The following is a 19,554-nucleotide window of genomic DNA, read 5'->3' on the forward strand; positions in this document are numbered from 1 at the left end:
GACAGAAAACAGGTATTTATTTCTACAAATAAATCAGTATGGTCAATCAGCTCTCCCCTTAAATGTTTAAACCAGTGTTTCTCAGCCTTGGCTAATTTGAGTGGACTTCAACTCCCAGAATTCCCCAGCCAGCATGCTGACGTGGGGAATTCCGGGAGTTGAAGTCCACACATCTTAAAATTGTCAAGGTTGAGAAATAATGGTTTAAACGATTTATGCACTAAAGACACTAGTTCAAGTCCTACTTGTTTTCTTTCCAGCCATCACTTTCACTCTAGTCCCTGTCACGGGGACCTGGCAAGCATTTCCTAAGTCCCAGAGAACTTATGATGAAGTTGGGCTCTGATATTTCACCAATTTATTATCTGGTAGAAAGTTCAGGGCAGAAGTTTGGCTTCCATAAAAGACTTTTGAAAGTTCAAGCCATTATTCCAAGATCTATTTCTGGGGTCCAGCCATACAGAGATTCTGCCAGCATCATGGGATCAGAAGTTATTGATGGAAATGGACTCTCTCATCTGCATGCAGAGCACTTCATCAATATAAAGGGTGTTTGCTTTGACTTCAATCTCTTCCTCCAGGGAGAGCTGCCGGCGGTTCAGGCCTTTCAGTTCGGCTTCAGCCTGAGCCAATGTGTCGTTCAGCCTAAGGGAGGAAGAGAAGAAGAAGGTGAAGGCCACAGCCTTCTAGAGCTTGGCAAGCCTCTCCAGGGCTTTCATCAAACAAATCAAGACAATCTTCTGATTGTAACTCGCTCTGGTCTGGCCCTGCTCACACTTTAGTACGATGGTGGGTGTCCAAACTCTAATGTTCAGGAAGGAAAGTAGGTTTAGTCCCAAACAGACTCTGTCTTGTTGGCACTATGTGATTGCCCTGCAGGGAACTAAATCCTTAGATTTCCTGTAGCCTTGACTCTGCATGGACAGAGCCTTGGGTACTTTGCCTTGCCCTGTCATCTGGGACTCTTTTTGGTCTGCAGCCTCCAAGGAAGAAGATAGGTGCTGTCTTAGGTGTCTTCTGCCATCTGTTGGTTGGATCCCTGCCCTCCTAACTTGTATGGGAAGCAGGCAAGGGGTGACCAGGTGGGTCAGATAAACTGTTAATGCCTTGTTGTGGAAGAGAGAGCTTCTGGCAGCCCTGAAAGAGGTTCTGGTGTGCCTCCCAAAGAGGGAATTCTTGGGGCCAATGGTGTTAGAGAACATCCAATCAGTCAACAACTTTCCCTAAAAACAGAATTGGTGATGGATCTATTTCACAGCATCCTTATCTGGACCCTTTCCAGTCAGGGTTCAGGCCAAGAGATGGCACTGATCACTCTCTTGGATGACCTGTGTTGTGACTTGGATGGGGTAATCCATGCACCCCTCCTGGTCTTACTAGACCTCTTGGTGACTTTTGATGCCATCAATCATGGTATACTTTCGGACCACCTGCAAGTGTAGGGGAAAGGAAGTGTTATTTCACAATGGTTCCACTCCTTCCATAGTGGGTGGTTCCAATCTGTGTTGTGGGGGAAGAGAGGTTGGCCTAGTGGCCTCTGACTTGTGAGGTACTGCAGGAGTTGGTCCTACCCTCCTGCTTTCTAATATCTTTATGAGCTACTAGAGAGGCCATCCAATGGTTTGGGGTACTTAATTGTACATTGCCACTCTGAGCTGGGTGGGGGGAGATACTCTTTCCTGGTGTCTGGAAGCTGTCAGGGTCTGGGTGGGAGAGAACAGACTGAAGTTGAACCCTGGCAAGTTGGAATTGCTGTTGATACATCCAGGTCCCCAAGTTCCTCTTTGATGGGCAGGCACAATCTGTCAGGGAACAGATTCACAACTTAGGGGTGTTTCTAGACTCAGCTCCTGCTGATTCAGCAGGTGGAAGCCAGGGACAGGGAGACCTGGCTACAGTAAACCATGGCTTCATCACCACCCAGTTGGATTACTGTAATGCATTCTACTGGGGGCTGCTCTTAAAAAGTATTCAGAAACTACATTTGGTCCGAAGTGCAGCAGCCTGCATCTTTTATGTCGTGATGCCCAAGTACCTTCAGGACCACCTACTCCCATCAATATCAGCCTAACCAATTAACTCTACCAGGGAGAAACCGCTGGAAATCCCACACTTGGTCGGGAGATTCGGGGGCAAGGTGGCCCTGCTTTTCTGTTGCAAGCACTGTGTCAGGATGGAGGCTGAGGAGGAGGATCAGCTGATCGCAGAAAAAGCGAGAGAGAGCCTTGAGCAGCAAGATCCAGAGCCACTGATTGAAGACAGGAGGCAGATTCACTGCCACCTATCGGTGTGCAAGAAAGGAGGCTGGAAAGGTGGGCTGAGCAGCAAGAGAAGCGATTGGCTCCTGTGCGAAAAAGATGGGAAAGCTGAAGATATAAAGAGCACCAGAAGCCAGAGACAGTTGTTGGAGACAGTCATTCTCTTCTCCCTGCCTTGCCCTCAGAACGCACTGCCTCAGCTGACGACCTTACTTTGTCTGCCGACCCTGAGCCTCCTGCCTCCGCTGCCTGCCGCTTGCCTCAGAGCCCTGCCTGGCTACTGAACTCAGTTTTGCCTCAGAGCCTTGCCTTGCTACCATGCTCAACCTTGCCTCAGAATCTTGCCTTGCTACTTGTGCCTCCAGCCTTCTAGTCCCGCCTTGCTTCGCCTTGCCTTGCCGCTCTCTGATTCCAGCCTTTCAGACCAGCCTTGTTTCGCTTTGCCTTGCTACTCTGTGCCTCCAGCCTTCCAGGTCTACCTGGTTTGCCCTGCCCTGCTGCTGTGTGAATTCCAGCTTCCCAGCCCAGTCCTGCGTCGCCTTGCTGGCCACCTTACTGACTTGGAAACCAGTTTATTCCTTATTGCCTTTTAGTTATTGTGTTTAACAATTTGGAAATAAAGAACTTTATTGCACCTCTTCCGTGTCTAGTTGAGTTGGTCAGGACACACTGTTAGTATGTTAATCCATGATTTATTTAAACATCATTTACAAAACTAAGCCAACTGTCTTGGTTGCCGTGTTTACTGAGATCAGTTAGATACCTAGCAGCTGCATATACATGTACAAGCCCTAGTCAATTTGTCATTTAATGTCGTTTGCACACCCAGTTTGTTCAATTAGGTTATGGTTCAATATATTGTGCAAGCCCAGGAAATGGTTAATTGAGTAATGAATTAAGCACATTGCATGAATGTAGTCATGAGCTACAAAGTAGCCAACCACATTTTAGCCTAGCATTGTGAAACCCAAGAAATTATTGTATTTACACAGAATGCTTAATCTGTCTACCAAATGGATTAATTTTCTGGGTACAAGCAATACACGGATAACAAGCAAACAATAACAAGCAATACACCAATAAACCAATCCATAGGCTAGGTTTGTACAACAGGCCAAACCACAAATATCTAAGGTTAACACTATCCAAGCTTAGCCTATTGTACAAATGCATCTGCTAAGTCTTCACCCAACATCACTAAGCTTGTAGTATGAACAGAACTGTACAGTAATGGGTAGTCAGTCTGTTCTTGTGCACAATGTGTTCCTGCTTGCCAGAAAGGCAGGCAAATGCCTCCCAACTCAGCTGCTAGAAGCACCTGCTCAGTCTCAACTGGTCTCATTTGAATTGCTGGGATTCCTTGCAGCATTGCTTGTGTAACTTAAGTTTAGAGCCTTTAGAGCCACAACTAGAAGCTTGAGAAAAATCATTCCTTAACTCCCAGGACTCCGAATGCTATGCACTTTCTCAGAGTTTAATCCTGCTTTAGGTCATATTGATGCCTTAGGATCAAGACTCCCCACTTTAAATTCTTTGTCCATAGAAGAGCCACCAACTGCTCTGATCTACCTCTGTGAAGCAGCCCCACCTTTACTTCCACTGGAGGGAAATCACTCCACAAAACCATTGAAATCTTTGCCCAGAAAGGGGAGAATTTGGGCTAGAATTAAGGCAATAGGTGGGCCAACCAAAGGATCACAAAGTGTAATGCAGTGACCCACTGAATTTTTGCAGAACAAGGATCTCACACTCCACCCTCACCCTAGACAGTTACTAACTCCCAGGGATAACCCAAGATTGGACCAAGCCTGTGGCTTCTGTGCTGTACTTGCCTCTGGATGTTATGGTTGATTTCCTGCACTTCCCGCATGAGTCGATATTGCACCATGTCTCGGCAAAGCTCTACATTTGGACGGTGAGTCCGGGTCTCCAGGCGAGTTTGGGCCACCTTGGCTGGCCCCTCCTTATCCTGGATGGCTTTCTTCAGGGCATCAATATTTTTTGTCTGGGAGTTGATCTCCTCCATCACCTTCAGATACACACAGAACAAAGGGAGGAACACATTTCAGCTGTGTTCATACTACACAAGTCATTTGAAAGTCTAATGGCTGTCCATATAGGACCTGGCAAGTTTAGTTATTTTAAGCTTGGGATTTGTTCTTTTTAAACTGTTTTGAGGTTAGTCTGTTTAGCTTAGCATTTTGTGTGAACACAGTCTGCATGGTTAGTTTGTGATTAAATAGACTAAGCAAACCTGGAAAATGGCTTTAATTCAGTCACCAAGTTGAACCTGTTATGCAAACTCAGTTTTTGATTCTTCAAGACTTAAGGGAGATGAGTCAAGGAGGGGTCATTGAGCAGGAAATGCATTCAGAGACTCCCTGATTCTCTCCCATCCATCATCACAATTTTTTCCACTGGTCTTTAAAGCTTTTTCAGAGGAGGAGCACTTGCACCTCCTCGCTGGGCTGACCTAGCTGATAACATGGGCTTCTGCTGAGGAAGACTATCCCATGGTCTGCCAGAGAGAAAGGACAACTCCTTCCATTCAACCACAAGCAGCTTCTCTGCATGCAGGAAACCAGGAGTGCTGCAGCTTGGTTGGGAAATGGGTTTTCTGCCCAAGATCCTGAACAGATGTTAGTCCTGAGCTAGGCTTACAAGTTGTTTAACCCATACAGAAAAACACTGAAAACAAAGCTTGGTGCCTGACAACAGTGGAACTATCTTCTTTCCCTTGAAGGCTGAGGATTGGCCATACACAGGACCACAGCTACAAGGCAAGCCCTGATCCACTTAAGTGAGTTTTGCTTGACTGGTTCCTATGAGGGCTTGTCTCAAGTCTTCTGGAGGTGCCAAAGGTTAAAATCAGAAATCTCTCCATCAAAGACTGATACCTTTTCATTAGCTATAAGGAAGGAAGGAAGGAAGGAAGGAAGGTTATTTTGAGGGTGGGGGGAGACTGACAGACACAATTTTCCAAGTTTCCCTCCTTTTTTTGTCTTTCTGGGGAGTATCAGAAGGCTATCAATATTTTACACCAGTGTTTCTCAACCTTGACAACTTTAAGACGGGTGAACTTCAACTCCCAGAATTCCCCAGCCAGCCATGCTGGCTGGGGAATTCTGGGAGTTGAAGTCAACCCATCTTAAGGTTGTCAAGGTTGAGAAACATTGTTTTACACCTATGTTAAGTTTAAAAGATTAAAGTAATCCTTAAAATGGCAGAAACCAGTTATAGCTACTTCCCTTATCAAGTCTGAGCGTTATTATTTGGAAGCCTGGCAAGATGGCTCTCTTTGGGTCAGAGTTTTGTGGTCACGTTTAAATGGCATCAGATACGAGCATTGGTTCACATTTTAGCAGAATTGGGCACTATTTATAAAAGTTACAACTCATTCAAGACGTGATGGCTGGATGCAAATAACTTACGACTGGGGTGAAGGGGTGCCTCTTTCTTTCCCTCTTTTTACTCCGCATCCCAAAGTTGGGTGCCCCTCCAATCTTTACCTTTGCCAGGTGCATTTCTAATTTGTTCTTGGAATCCTTGGTCTCCTTCACCCTATTCTGGAACGCAACGTTTACTGTCCTGTTTTGCTTGCGCATGTCACTAGCTGTCTGGGACAAAATGCTGTCAATCAAGGCTCTGAGTGCCAGGGAATTGTTCCGCTGCTTATCGGCTTTTTCAACATTCACGTTGGAGAAATCCATCCATTGTTCAGGGCTCACTGAGCTGTCCAAAAGCAAGAGAAAAAAAGTTTCCTCTCAAAATCCAACCCTAAGTATTCAGAATCAGGAGAAAGGATGGGAATCATCATGAAATTTCAAACCCTGCGGGGAAGAATCACCATGAAAGGTGTCCACTGGGTGGGTGTGTCAAAAATGCCAAGACGGCAGCCACAACAAAGCCCTGCCTTTTTTTACATGTGTCATCAAATATGAAGGAAATAAGAATATAATACCAAGTAAGTATTCTGAAGGTTAGTTATGGCTCTATGGGGCAATAATGGAGAAAAGGCAGAACTGTTTGATGGAGCATGAAACCAAATGAGGCTCATGCTATTCTCTTCAGGGGCACCATCTACTTCTCAGGGCCTTTCCAAGTTTGGCCTTTGATGAAATGAACCAGGGCTACAGAAGAGCCACTGGGACCCATGGACAAGTCTTCCTGGTTCTCCCACTGAGTTCCCCATGTGACACTTACTTCTCCTCAATCTTCACAACATTTTGGGCATATGCAATATCAGATGAGTTGTTGTTCAGATCTGAGCAATAGTTGTCAATTGTCAAGGCTGTGAATTTATCCTTCAGGTCCTTTTCAAGATTGTATTTGGCCGAGCGATTAAGCCTGAAAGAGGAAAAACAGCCTTTAGGGAGAGAACAAGTAAAAAGCTGCCCAGCCATATAGTCTTAAAATGCAGATTAGGTAAAGGTAAAGGTTTCCCTTGACATTAAGTCCAGTCGTGTCCGACTCTAGGGGGCGGTGCTCATCTCCGTTTCAAAGCCGAAGAGCCGGCGTTTGTCCGTAGACACTTCCATGGTCATGTGGCTGGCATGATTAAACAGAATGCCGTTACCTGCCCGCCAAAGCGGTACCTATTAATCTACTCACATTTGCATGTTTTTGAACTGCTAGGTTGGCAGGAGCTGGGACTAGCAACGGGAGCTAACCCCGTCCCGCAGATTTGAACCGCAGACCTTCCGATCGGCAAGCCCAGCAGCTCAGCGGTTTAACCCGCCAATTACACAAGTATAAAAGGCTCAGATTGATATAGCACAGGTGGATATATTAGAGCAGTATTATGCATGCTGCAAACTCCATGGAACAGAACAGATGATTTGCAAAGAGGCCTTCCTATCCCTCTGTGATTTTTGCTGTAGAATGAGAACAGCTCATCTTCCTCCTGCATGAGTCAAATGCACGGTCCACCCAATTTCCTTGTCTGCAAATGAGGTGAAGAATTCGCCGAGTTGTACCTGAGACGTTTTACATGCAGAATAGCTGCTGTTCCATTGAGCTATAGTCTGAAGCCCAAGACGGTGTACATATGTCCCTCCTCCCTTGACTCTAGGGGATTAACTTCCTTAGTTCGTACTGCATCACACTTTTTGCTCTTCCCTGTTGCCCATATCATCTCCAGAATCTCCACAGCTTTCTCTCTTTTCCTTCCTGCCTCAGTCTTTTGCTTTTCCTATACCTGAGTTGCTCATCAGTTTGCTCCAGCGTGCGTTCAAGCAAAGCAACAACCCCCTGGAAGACCTCAACTTCCTTGATCAGTTCCCGTTCCACTTCATCATGGACCAAGTCAATACCAACCCGCCTTTCCCTGAAACAAACAAACAAAAAAGATCATCCTTTTAGTTTTCCCTCTGACATCAGGAAATCCTGACTTTGGGGGTACATCAATGTTTGCCGAACAATCAAGCATGTCTGATTTTTAATAAAAGCCCATCCACAGAAAATTGATATAAAAAGCACAACCACCATAGCCTACCTCTTCCTATATCTCAACAACAATGTAATGTGGGTTATTTTCAGGGCAGGAATTAATTTATGTATATATTTTTATATCACCATACTTCCCAAGGATTCACAGCAGTGCACAACTAACATTACCATAACACAAAAGTCAACATAATTCAGAACCAATGAAATCATATACAGTATCCAGAACAGAACTAGAACTAATAGGCATGACCAGATGTCTGTCCCCCAACACTCTTCTGAATAACTGTTTTCAGAACTTTCCTGAAAGAAAGAATGTACCATCTGGATCTCTGGGGGGAGGCTGCTTCAAAGGAAGAATTCAGTCAGAACCACCACCACCCCACTAATTTATCATTCTTTCCCAAATCTCCTGTGGGGGAAGAACCTACAGCATGTCCTTCCAGAAGATGTCACACCATAGACAGCTTGGTAGGTCAGTATCAGCACTCTGTGTTGTATCCAGAAGCCTACTGGCAACCAATGCAAAGCCCACATCAGGTGGAATATGTAAGCCTCTCACCTGCTTATATGTAAGCTGAGGCATTCATTTTGTACAACTCAAGGAAGCATCAAGATAATAAAATATAATAATTAAATAAATCTTAATTAAACTACTACATTTAATAATTATCAGTATTTTTCCTAAAACAACCATCCTGTGAGATGGGTTGAGAGAGAGTGACTGACCCAAAGTCACCCAGTTGGCTTTCATGCCTAAGGGAGGACTGGAACTTACAGTCTCTCAGTTTCTAGTCCAGCATCTTCACCACCGCTATACCAAACTGGCTCTTTGCACCAGCTGTGGCTTCTGAATAGTCCTCAGAGGCCACTTCATGTAAAGTTCATGGTAGTAATCAAACCAGGGCATGACAAGGGTACAAATCACTGTGGCTAGAGCTCCTGCAGGAAAGGCTGCAACTAGCACATCAATAATTATTGGGCTCACAGCAATGCTTTCCCCTTCCACCTGGAGTCACCCACCTGGGGGAAAACCAACAACCAACTGCTGCCCTGAATGAGTTTGAGCTATTGTGTCATTATTTCATAGGTATTTGGCCTTATTTGCATGCACATCATGGTGAGATGGTGGGCCACCAGGAGTGGAACACTTCCTTTCTTAGGTGGCAGATAATCATAGGATTTTTTTAAAAAAAAAGTTCTACCCATGGAAATATTGACCTCTCAAGAGATCAATTTTCCTATAGCAACAGTGTGTGTGTGCCTAACTTAAAAAAAACAGTCTGTGTTCTCAAGTCCTGCCAGGTAAGACCACTGGTGCCTTGGGAGACAAGATCTGTAGCTGCTCCTCTCCATCTACTCCTTCACTTCATTCACCAAGAGGGGGAAAAAACTTTGCCAGGTGAAGTTCTGCCTTCCTTTTGCCAATCGAAATATCAACCTTCTGGTAGACCTGCATTGAGCCTTACATGTGGTTGTATTCCCATCTCCAAACCAAACCAAATGAAATAGGCTATGCAAGTGAAGTGTCAGCCTCTCTTGCAAGCACAGCCAAAATTGCCATGGAAGTGCAGAGCCCAGTGACCAGATGGCAGAGGTGGTCCCATCGCAGACCTACCTGCCAACTAGAGTCCAGCTGATTGCTAACCTCCAAAGGCTTTTCCTCCAGGCACCCTAGAACGTACGCCTGGGAAGATCTGTACCACAATACCAAAGGAAACACTACTGTCATGCCAGAAAACCTTAGTCTGATCTCTGTGTAACTCAACAGTGGGCTAGTGACAAGAGGGAGGCTATGGTGTGAGGGCATGTCTTACAGAAATAGTTGATAGGGTGTCTTTGTGCCATGGCAAGCAGGATGTGTGTATGAGTCTCAAGGCTGTACATTTCACAAAACAACCACTTGTAGTGGAATTTCACAAAACCACCACAAAACCCTTCTGAACACATGCCGGGCATCTCAAGATGGCTGCATCTTTTGAGAGCTTGATACAGCTACTTCAAGGTCCTTTCCTGGTCTGAGCATGTATGTGAATGCTCATAAGCCATTTCTACCAGGATTGCAGATTTCCACTGGAGAAATAGCCAACTACGTTAATATGTTTGCATAGTCCTAATGTTTTCTTTGGCATCTATCTTGTGGTCTGAGGAACTTTTAAAAACTTGGAACAAAAATATGTGCCAAGCAACCATACTCTTTAACATTGTGGAAATTTGCCTGTGTGGAATTATGTGGAAGCCAGACTTACAGAACGATTAGATACAGCATGAAAGGTAGTGTTATATCACCTTAGCTGATCTTGAAAAAACTAGATAGATTGGATCTGGTTAGTACTTAGAATGGAGACCAGCAAAAAATCTTAGAGCAATAGGCTAGACTGGAATGTTTAAAAAAATATCCCAGAGAGAAACAGTGGCAAACACGGAAAACAGCATAAATGTGTTCATGTTGTTACTAAGAGCTGAACACAATTGGAGGAAGACTTATACCAGCTTTCCTCAACTTCGGTGTTCCCTCAGTGTGTGGACTTTAATCTGGAGAATTCTCAGCAATAGCTAAAAAGGCTGGGAAATTCTAGGAGTTGAAGTCCATATATCTGGAGGGAGCCCAGGTGAAGAAATTGTTCAGCAAGAATTTCCATGGCCAAAATCCACCCAAAATGCCATGTAAATCCCTTTTACCAACTGTTCCCTTCAGGGTTGATAGTTATTCAAAACAAACTTTTATCCTTTTCTTTCTGCCACATAATTGGGAAAATCTCTGATGAAGTGGGAATCAATTAGCTGTTTTATCCCACCCCCATGAAGAAGTTGATCAAGAGACAATTCAGCAGTAATTCCTCAGCTGTGCTGAACAGAAAACAGTAAAATGGATGCTAGATGGAGGGTATTTCTACTTAAAAAACACAAACATAGACGAAAGATGTCCATTTTAGAGAAAAAGCCTAATGTAGGTGCAATAAATAGGAAACAGAGAGGAAACCTGAAGAAATGGGATAAAAAATTAATAATTAACAATATTATTACAGGCAGTCAGTTCTTCATCCATTTCTCTTCATGGTACAGACTGGGAGTCTTTTGAGGCTGATCTTCAGCCCCATAATCCCTAAAATAGAGCCAGCTACTCTTCCTGCAAAATTCAGTATCCTGCAAATTCCTATGCCTTTTCATTCGCAGCATCCATAATTCCATAAAAAATGTCTCAGAAAGGCTGTGTGGGTCTTCCTTAGACTTAGACTTGTTCATTATTAAGGGTGCATAAAGCAGGGCACACTGGAATGAGCAAAACAATTTTAACTGAAGCATTAAAGTGGCTGCACCCTTTGGAAGGCTTGTGCACCTGCTTTGAAGGCTGTTCCTACCCATCTGCATATGCATGTGTTTGCATGGGCAGTATTTCTGCTGGGAACCCCTTGGACTTCTTTCCAATGAATTTCCAATGTTTTGTGTAGCCCTTATTCTCTAGTATCCCAGGACATGGAATAAGAGGGCTTAAGTCAGAGGAAGGCAGGTTCCAGCTGAATATTAAGAAAAACTTCCTGAGAAGAGTTCAACAATGGTACCATTTAACCAGAGAGACAGTGGGCTACCTTTCACTGGGTGTGTTAAAACAAAGGCAGGATAACCATCTATTGGATATATTTTACTTTAGATTCCCAAACTACCCAGGGGGGTGGACTCAATGTCCTAACTGGTGTTCCAATTCAGGGGCACAGTTTGTACAACATGCTTCACCAGGTCAATTATACATCTAACAATTACAATTGCACAAGATACTAACCTTGTTTAGTGTTAACTATGGGGAAGGGGGCTTAGCATGTAATGTGAACCCAACTTATCAGACTAGTTTAGGATTTCATGTATGGTGCAAACCTACAAGTGAGTTAATTCAGTAGCCAACTGTGTTGTGCAAATATAATCTATGGATGCAAAGACTCTACCCAGGCATCTACCTTAAACCAAGTCAAACCATCTGGTTTAGTATTCATATACTGGTTACAACAGCTCTTCAGGATTTAGAAAGGGCTTTCCCAGCCCTACTTGGCTATACCAGAGATTAGACTCTTCTGCATGCAAAGCAGATGCTCTACTACTTAGCTATAGAAACATAGTATCATAGAAGGTAACAGTAGGAACGTAGCTTGGAGATCATCTAGCCCAACTCTCTGCCCAGTGCAGAAATCCACTACTTCAGCATTCCCAACAGATGGCCAGCTAACCTTTGTTTAAAAATGTCCAGTGTGGAAGTCCACCATCTCCTGAGGCAGTCTGTTCCATTGCCCAGCAGCTCTTGCCATTAGAAAATTTTATTTGACATCCAACTGAAATGTACTACTTTGTCATTTATCACAGAATCAGAGTTAGAAGTGACCTTAGATGTCATCTAGTTCAACCCCTGCTGCTCAGTGCAGGATCCACTAGACCATCTCTGACAGATGACCATGCAGCCTCTGTTTAAAGAGCTGTAGTGAAGGAGAACTCACCACTTCATATGGCAGCCAGTTCCACTGGTTAACAACTTCTTCATTCAGGAAGTTAATTTAAATCCATTGTTTCTTGTCCTGTCATGTGAAACACCTCTGAACAAGCCTTCCCCTTCTTGTACATGACAGCCCTTCAGATACTTGAAGACAGCCATCCTCTTCTCTAGGCTAAATATATCCAGTGCCTCCAGTTATTTCTCATAACTTTTTCCTGCTTGCTACTAAGATAAGAAGAATGACTCAAAGACCTTTTCTCCCAGCTAACCAACCATGATGACATTACAGTTTCTTAATCCAGACAAGTTTATCCCACCTGCCTCCAGCAAATAGAAATTGAAGTATCCTCTCAAGTCCAGAGAGAAATAATGCCTCACTGGATTCTCACCGGTTTAAGAGACACTCCTGAGCAGTGAAAAGCGGTTCTCTGCAGCCCTCCAGAGCTTTTTCCAGCCTTGTTTTGAATGACAAAAGTACTTCAGACTCCTTCACAATCTGGTCAAGTTTCTCATCCAACTGCTGCTTCCAGAAATGTATCTCCTCAAGTCTCTGTTCTGCAGAAGTGAGAATACTCAATCACCCCAAAGTGGAGAAATGCAAAGGCATCCAAATCCAGAAACTATACCAGCAGCCAGCAGCAGCTAGATCTCAGGGCTTCACATGAAAGAGAGAATCTGATTGCCACCCATAAGAGACAATATGGATGAAGCTCAAGCGAATGATGTCATCAGCTCAAGGGCTGTTCACACAGTTTATCAAATTAACCCATTTTCTGGGGTGGCACAATACATTGAATCATAAACTAACCAAAAAGTCTGGGTTTGCATGTCATGATGAGCCACAAAATCTAAAACTGTAAATAAGTAAAACCACATTTTATGAATGCAGCTGTTACACCTTACCTGATTAAGCATCTTGTGTGGACACCGTCATAGTGTTGGTCTCCATACATTGCAAGAGGTAGTTGCTATATCTGGACATTCACTCACAGCAAAATCTTTAAGAGCTTCCTACTGGTTTAGAAGAGGGTTGGGCAACCGGAGTCCTGCATGCACTTCCCCCAAGCCTATTTTTGTAGCCCAACATAGTATTGCTAAATTGTGGTGACTAAAGGACACTCTCAAACAGCATAATTTGTCTTTTTAAAAACTGACCCTGTAAAATAGGCATGTAAACATATTTTTTCCACTTTAAAAAACCTCCAGCCCCCTTCTCCCCCATGGGCAAAAAATTCATGGTTCCATCTTCCATATTGTCATGGGACAAGCAGCCACATCTTCTATGGCCCTTAGAGGCTGGAAAAAGAATGAGTGAACAAATAAACCAACAAACATATACATAAATGTGACACACACACACACCAGATCAAGTGCCTTCAGCAGGGGTGAGCAGCCCCAGCCAGCATGCAGACTCCCAGATTTCCTTTTATGGTCCCTGGATCCCGTAGCCACTCTATACTTATTTATTTAAAAGATCTGTATGGCCACCCATCTTAAACAATTCCAGGCAGCTCACAACAGCAGTAAAACCAGTAACTATAAAACATAACCATAAAGCAATAAAACAGTAGAACAATCAAGCAAAAACAAAAAACCCATGCCTTAATCATCCCCTTAGGATGCCCCACAGCAAGCTCCAATTACCCTCATTCCATTCTTTCTATTTTGGGGTGAGGTTCAGGGGCAAAATGGATATCTTAAGCCTTGCAGAGATTTACCATGCCCATTTCAGCCCTTTTACAACCTCCAATATCAAGCCAATTTTCCCATTTTGTTTTTTTTTAATGCTTAAGGTACCTATTTTGCCCCTCAACTCCTCCCAAATAGGGTCCTTTTTTGCTCCATCTACTCCTGTACATGAAGACATCACTAGCCATGTCCCCTGCCATCCATACACAGCAAGCAGTCACCTCTGAATTGAGCTTCACCCTTGGAGACTTCATGGGCACATCCATCCTCTTGTCTTGGCAAGAACAAAGAAATGCCATTACGTTCTTCCAGATTTTTTTTTAATTCCAGTCTAACTGAAAAATCTGGGATATCCTGGTGGTCTACTATCCAAATACTAACCAAATCTGACCCTGCTTAGCTTTTCACAATTGGCCAAGGTTAACTAGAGCCTGCCAACTAGCATTATTTAGCTCATAAGCAGGGAATACCAGAGAGAAAGATTCTCTGCCCATTCTTACAATGCATAGCTCAATTGTGGCATCAGTATATATAATGTTTCAAGAAATGGAGCCTCTATTTTTCTCTCATGTATTCTTTGTCTGGCAATACAGTAAGCTTAAATATTACCAGTCTTAGCGAAGTCCTGGAGTTCAGCTATATCTCGGATATGGAAAGTTCCAGGATTGGACCCTGGAATCTTGAGGAAGGGCTGGGAAAAATTCCAGCAACAAACCCTGGAGAACTGATGCCCATCATGGTAGCCTATTGTGAAATGGGTAAGTGGTTTGCCTTGATATGAGGCAGCTTCACTGTTAGTATTAACTGTGGATTATTTAAAATACTGCTTTTCTCGGCACTCTTGCTTGCTCTAATAGTAGATGGACTGTTAAATGGGTAAGACTGCGATAACCAGGTTAACTAAACAAAAGCCTTCCATCTTTCACTCCAGCCTAGGCCTTTATGTACATGGCTCAGTTTATACAACATACTTAACCTATGTTCTGGGTTTGTGTAGTATAACCATAAACTAATGAAATGGACACAAGATACTAGCCCCTCCACCCAAGCCCTAACAAAACTTAAAACAAAGCTTTGCATGTTGTACAAATACAGCAACTTGATCTTCAAGTGACCAGGTTAAGCATCTTATACAAACTCAGCCACCAGCTTTCAGACACACATACACATAAATGCATTAAAAGCATCCATCACCTATTCTCTTGTTGACATCACTCTGGGTCTTCTGAGTGGTTCTCTCAATTTCATCCACCAGCCGCTGGCTCTCATCCACCAAGCGCTCTGAACGAGACCGCTGGGCTTCAGCACTACTATACTGGACCTTGTTAGCAATGTGCCATTCGGGGGGCAGAAACTTAGGGGGTACGTGCATCAGCTTGGCCATTATGGCATCCAGAAGATCCTGGGAAGGGAGGAGGAGTTGAGTGAGGAGAGTTGAGAAGCTGAAAATAAAACTGGAAACAGGGAAAAAAACAGTCTGTAAGCAGCAGGGAGAATGGAAAGAGGTAGATTTTTAAAAAGGTACACTCCCTAAAGAACTAAGAAAGCTTCCCTCCTACAGCTAGAATGAGTGGGCCTATAGCTTAATTTCAAAAATTATTACAATGGAATGTATATCTTCAGAATTCTCCATAACTGGGTGCTCGCTATTTATTTTATTTATTCATTCATTCATTCATTCAATTTGCATAGCCGTCCATTTCAACAAGCGACTCTGGGCAGTGAGCAGTCGTAACATAAATTAAAAATAATTCCAATCACAAATACAAAAATTAAAATACACAGCAGTTGAGGAAAATATCACAATCGACTGTTGCTAGCACAGCCAGGAGACAGGACCCTTCACACACTCGGGGGCCCAGGCACAAGCACATTTACTGCTTCTTGGATTTATTTAAAATGCCAAACTAGGCCTATCCTCTGATCATTTCATTTATTCCATTCATGCTTCTCCTTTCTGCTCAGAAGGACATCTTCCAAGGATAAGCACTGAGAAAGATCAGGGCCCAGCCAAAGGCCCAATCACCATGACTGTACAATGCCATATAGACCAAACGGCTCCTTCTGTGAATCCATCCAGAAAAGCCAGTGGCCACCCCAGATCATGCAATCCAATCTCCACAAGCCAAAAATCCTTGAATGCTAAAACAGGTTGTTTTGCTCAGCCTTTAACCTGCTTGACTGGAAAGTTATAGGGAGAAAGAAGCATTAAGAAGACCAAACACGCATGGAAGGAAAATGAACACGCATTCAGCCAGAGACATACTGTAAAGGCCTGGCATCAGGTCGAAGAGGGGGGAACTAGTCAGGCCAGGGGCTTCCCCTGGAAACAACAGGGAGGGGATGAAGATCACTGTCTTAAGCCAGAAATACAAGAACTGATAGACTTCAAATGCATTTTTCACACGTTCAGTGCTGTAGCAGCTTCTTGCAAAATCCCCAGAAATGCATGAAAGGAAAAGAGCTGCTCCAAATCTTACATGCATGAGGGCACGAGGGTTTCAAGCAATATTAATTATCCCCGTTATTAACAGAGCTCGCCGTCCCTAGGTACCCACCCGTTGCCGGTGCTCTCCGCAGAAGCTCCTCGGTTCGCGAGTTCCAATAGGGGCGTAGGGAAGCGGAAACCAGGATCAACAAACCTGTTTCCATGGGAATGGGGCGACGCCTCCTATGGCAACGGGGCAGGCGCTGAGGAACGCGGCAGTGATTGGCTGCTGCCTCTTTGTAAACCCGTAGAAGAAAGAAAGAACGAACCAGCAGGAGCGCGAGATCAGAACATTTTGAATACGCGAATCCTTATAGCCAATACCTGAGCCTGTCGGCAGCAGTTTTTTAAACTAATGAATCGAAGGCTCAGCTCCTGGACGGGTTGGTTCGTTATGGATACGCAGACGTGGTGGTGGGCGCAAACCCTGCAGCGTGGAAAGTTGAGGGATCCTTTTCTCTGATCTCGCCTTTGATGTGGCGGACGAGCAGGTTTGCTTGTGGCCGGCGCGTGTAAGTAGGACTGCCAGATCTGGGCTGCAAAAACCCGGACGACCAATAGACTCCAGAGAAGAGAATTGGAAACCTCTTCGCTGCCATACTCCGGATATTTGCGGTAGCCCGAAAAAGGGACATTTCCGGAGACTAGGAGGTAAGAGTTTCCTTAGTTCTGAACCGTGTTTTTATCCCGTCCTTCCCTCGTTCTTCTGTCAGGAATATCAGGGCCTCCTCTCTTCAGAAGTTAAACTGTATTCCTAAGTATGGCTACTTACTTTAACCAAACTTCGCTTCGCTTAGTTACTGGGTTTATCAATATTCAGTATTTACACACTTAAATGAATCATACACTGACCGAAGAGTCTGGCTTTGCAGAACAAGATCAGGTTAATAACCACCAAGTTTGACATATTGTGTGAATGTAACTGTTTGTCTTCAACTGACCCGGTTAAGTGTCACACAAGCAGGTGACTAACAGTATCCACATTTAGCCGGGTTAATGAATTAACCAGTTTTCGGAGTTCGCACGCTACTTTGAAACAGAAGTTAACAAGGGTGGGAGTCTCACCACACTAAGCTAACATGTGATTGGCTAATTAGTGGTTCTATCAACGAAACAGCCAATGAAAAAGGCGGGTTGGGGGGGGCTTCGTTTAGCTCGATGGACAATTGGTAGCGACACTGATTCTTTTCAGTAGTATGAGCCTTTAAATCTCAACATTAATTCAATTATTTCTGTATCCCCACCCCTGAAAATCTAGGAAGAAATGACTGAAACTCCACCTACTCAAGTTACCGCTCTCACTGATCCCACAGCTTTTGGAAGCCAAAAATAAGGAAGTGCAAAACCCACAAGAAAATCTCATCCATCTTCTGCTTGGTGTTGAGATTCCATCCATACATAAAGGTGACAGAACAGGTTTTTCATTCTTTTATATACTTCCATCATATCTCATTTTCCTTTTAAAAGGGAAGGGGAGGGGGCCTTCAGGTCACTCTTGAGTTCTGGCAAGTACATGAATAAGTCCATGCAGCTTTCCAGGCATCGTTTTCAGAAAGGTTTGCCCTTGCCTTCTTCCCAGCATTGAAGGGAGTGACTGGCCCAGGGTCACCCCACTGGCTTCCATGCCTAAGGAAGGATAAGGCTCGGATTTCCCCAATTCTAGTCCAGTGCCTTAACTACTAGACCAAACTGGCTGTGCTAAGGTCTATTTTCTCTTCACAAAAATGATATAAACTCTCCAATACACACATTTCCAATCTCCCACATTTTGTGTGTGCGTATGTGTATTTCAAAGCATGAGCTCCTGATGAAAGAGCCTTGGAAATAGCCAGGATTGCCTTGAAGGGAAAGACCCAAGTACTGTAGTAAACATCAACATGTATCCTTAGCATAAGAACAAACAAGGATTTGCCCCTTCCCTTACCAAACTGTTATTGCTGAAAAGGTCATATATAAGAGCTATATTTTAGACAGGAAAAGACCTGATACTTAAAATATCTGAAGGAATGCATTTTTGCATCTATCCCTTCTCAGAGTCCACTGGAGTGGGTGGCTACATTAAATCATCATCTAATAAATCATTATTGAAGTTCAACACTCCACAAAGATCAGCCATTTCTAACACTTACGCCATTACTGTATATTATCTGCTTCCAGTCTTTCAAATTGATTGGTCATCTTATGAGTTGTAGTTTATAAGTTCATGCATTCTGCTTCTAAGAATAAAATGAGTAAGGACCAAACACAAAGCTGCCTTCACTTTATTTGTTTTATAATGGCCATCCGTACAGCCCCAAGGCAGGAAACAGCTCTGAGCAAGCTATTGCCTGTGCAGGGAAACATCTTGGAAAGAAGTTGATGGAGGTCTGTAAGTAGTGGCAGAGTTGTATGGACCAGACAGCTAGAAAGCAGAAATAATCTACCCCAAAACACACACATGCCTATTCCTGCTGCTTCAGGATAGCCGAGTGGCTGAGATTCCAAACATAGACGTCAGGTAAAAGCCAGGATGACATCACATGAGTCATGACATCATACAAATGGTGCAAATTCCATCAAAGTATGTCATGTCTGATGTACATTATTTACCTCATTTGCATAATGTCATGATTTATGACATACTTGCCCTCCTCCAAATACATACAGGCATACATGTTGTTAGATGAAGCCAAATTATGTAGAATGTGGTTTAATATGTTCTGGGGACTCTGCCATTGCCTTGGTGTGTTGTGTGAATCAGGCCATCAAGCAAAGCCATCATATGGTTTCTTTGAGCACAGAATGCTATGCGAACCCAGCAGCTGGGTTTTGTTAATCTGGGTTTAGAAAACTGCATGAACCTAGGCAGCATGTCACACTGGCCCTAATTGCACAATACCGTTAACTGGATCAAGGGGAAATTAAAATGTTCAAGTAGCCTAGCCCAGTCAGTGGTGGATTTAGAGTTTGTTTGAGCCCCAAATCCAAAGGATGTTTGAGACAAGCTATTTTCTCCAGAGTACAGAAATAATTATTCAACCCTAAGGAGTGACCAGCTTTGTTGGTCATACGGTACGAAGAGGCTTATGCTGGTAGCAGGCAACTTGATTTTCATGCAAAACCTTCTTGTGCAACACTTGAGACCTTTTTCAAAATAGCTTCAAGATGTGAAAAGCTATCCCAAAACTGAGGCTAGAAATGTGCCACACCTTAGC

The 19,554-nt window shown here is 43.7% G+C and overlaps 1 protein-coding gene across 1 annotated transcript; it reads right to left on the reverse strand.

The window, feature by feature from the left end:
* Positions 1–343: 343 nt before the first annotated feature.
* Positions 344–16,596, reverse strand: TEKT1 (tektin 1). The gene is made up of 8 exons (XM_063299345.1): positions 16,431–16,596; positions 15,067–15,274; positions 12,573–12,738; positions 7,456–7,584; positions 6,462–6,605; positions 5,768–5,990; positions 4,091–4,287; positions 344–645 (listed from the first exon to the last, which is right to left on the reverse strand). The coding sequence occupies exons 2-8, from the start codon at positions 15,254–15,256 to the stop codon at positions 486–488; spliced, it is 1,209 nt and encodes a 402-aa protein (XP_063155415.1). The 5' UTR covers positions 15,257–15,274; positions 16,431–16,596; the 3' UTR covers positions 344–485.
* Positions 16,597–19,554: the final 2,958 nt, after the last annotated feature.

The sequence above is a fragment of the Candoia aspera genome, chromosome 1 (genome assembly GCF_035149785.1).
Source record: "Candoia aspera isolate rCanAsp1 chromosome 1, rCanAsp1.hap2, whole genome shotgun sequence".
Classification (NCBI taxonomy): domain Eukaryota; kingdom Metazoa; phylum Chordata; class Lepidosauria; order Squamata; family Boidae; genus Candoia; species Candoia aspera.

Excerpts from the sequence above, each read along its gene's own strand:
- TEKT1 (XM_063299345.1), bottom strand. The coding sequence starts at position 15,256 with ATGGCCAAGCTGATGCACGTACCCCCTAAGTTTCTGCCCCCCGAATGG. Across the intron at positions 7,585-12,572 it reads CAGGAGTGTCTCTTAAACCG|GGAAAGGCGGGTTGGTATTG; the intron begins GTGAGAATCCAG and ends TGTTTGTTTCAG. Across the intron at positions 4,288-5,767 it reads TAGAAATGCACCTGGCAAAG|GTGATGGAGGAGATCAACTC; the intron begins GTAAAGATTGGA and ends GTGTATCTGAAG.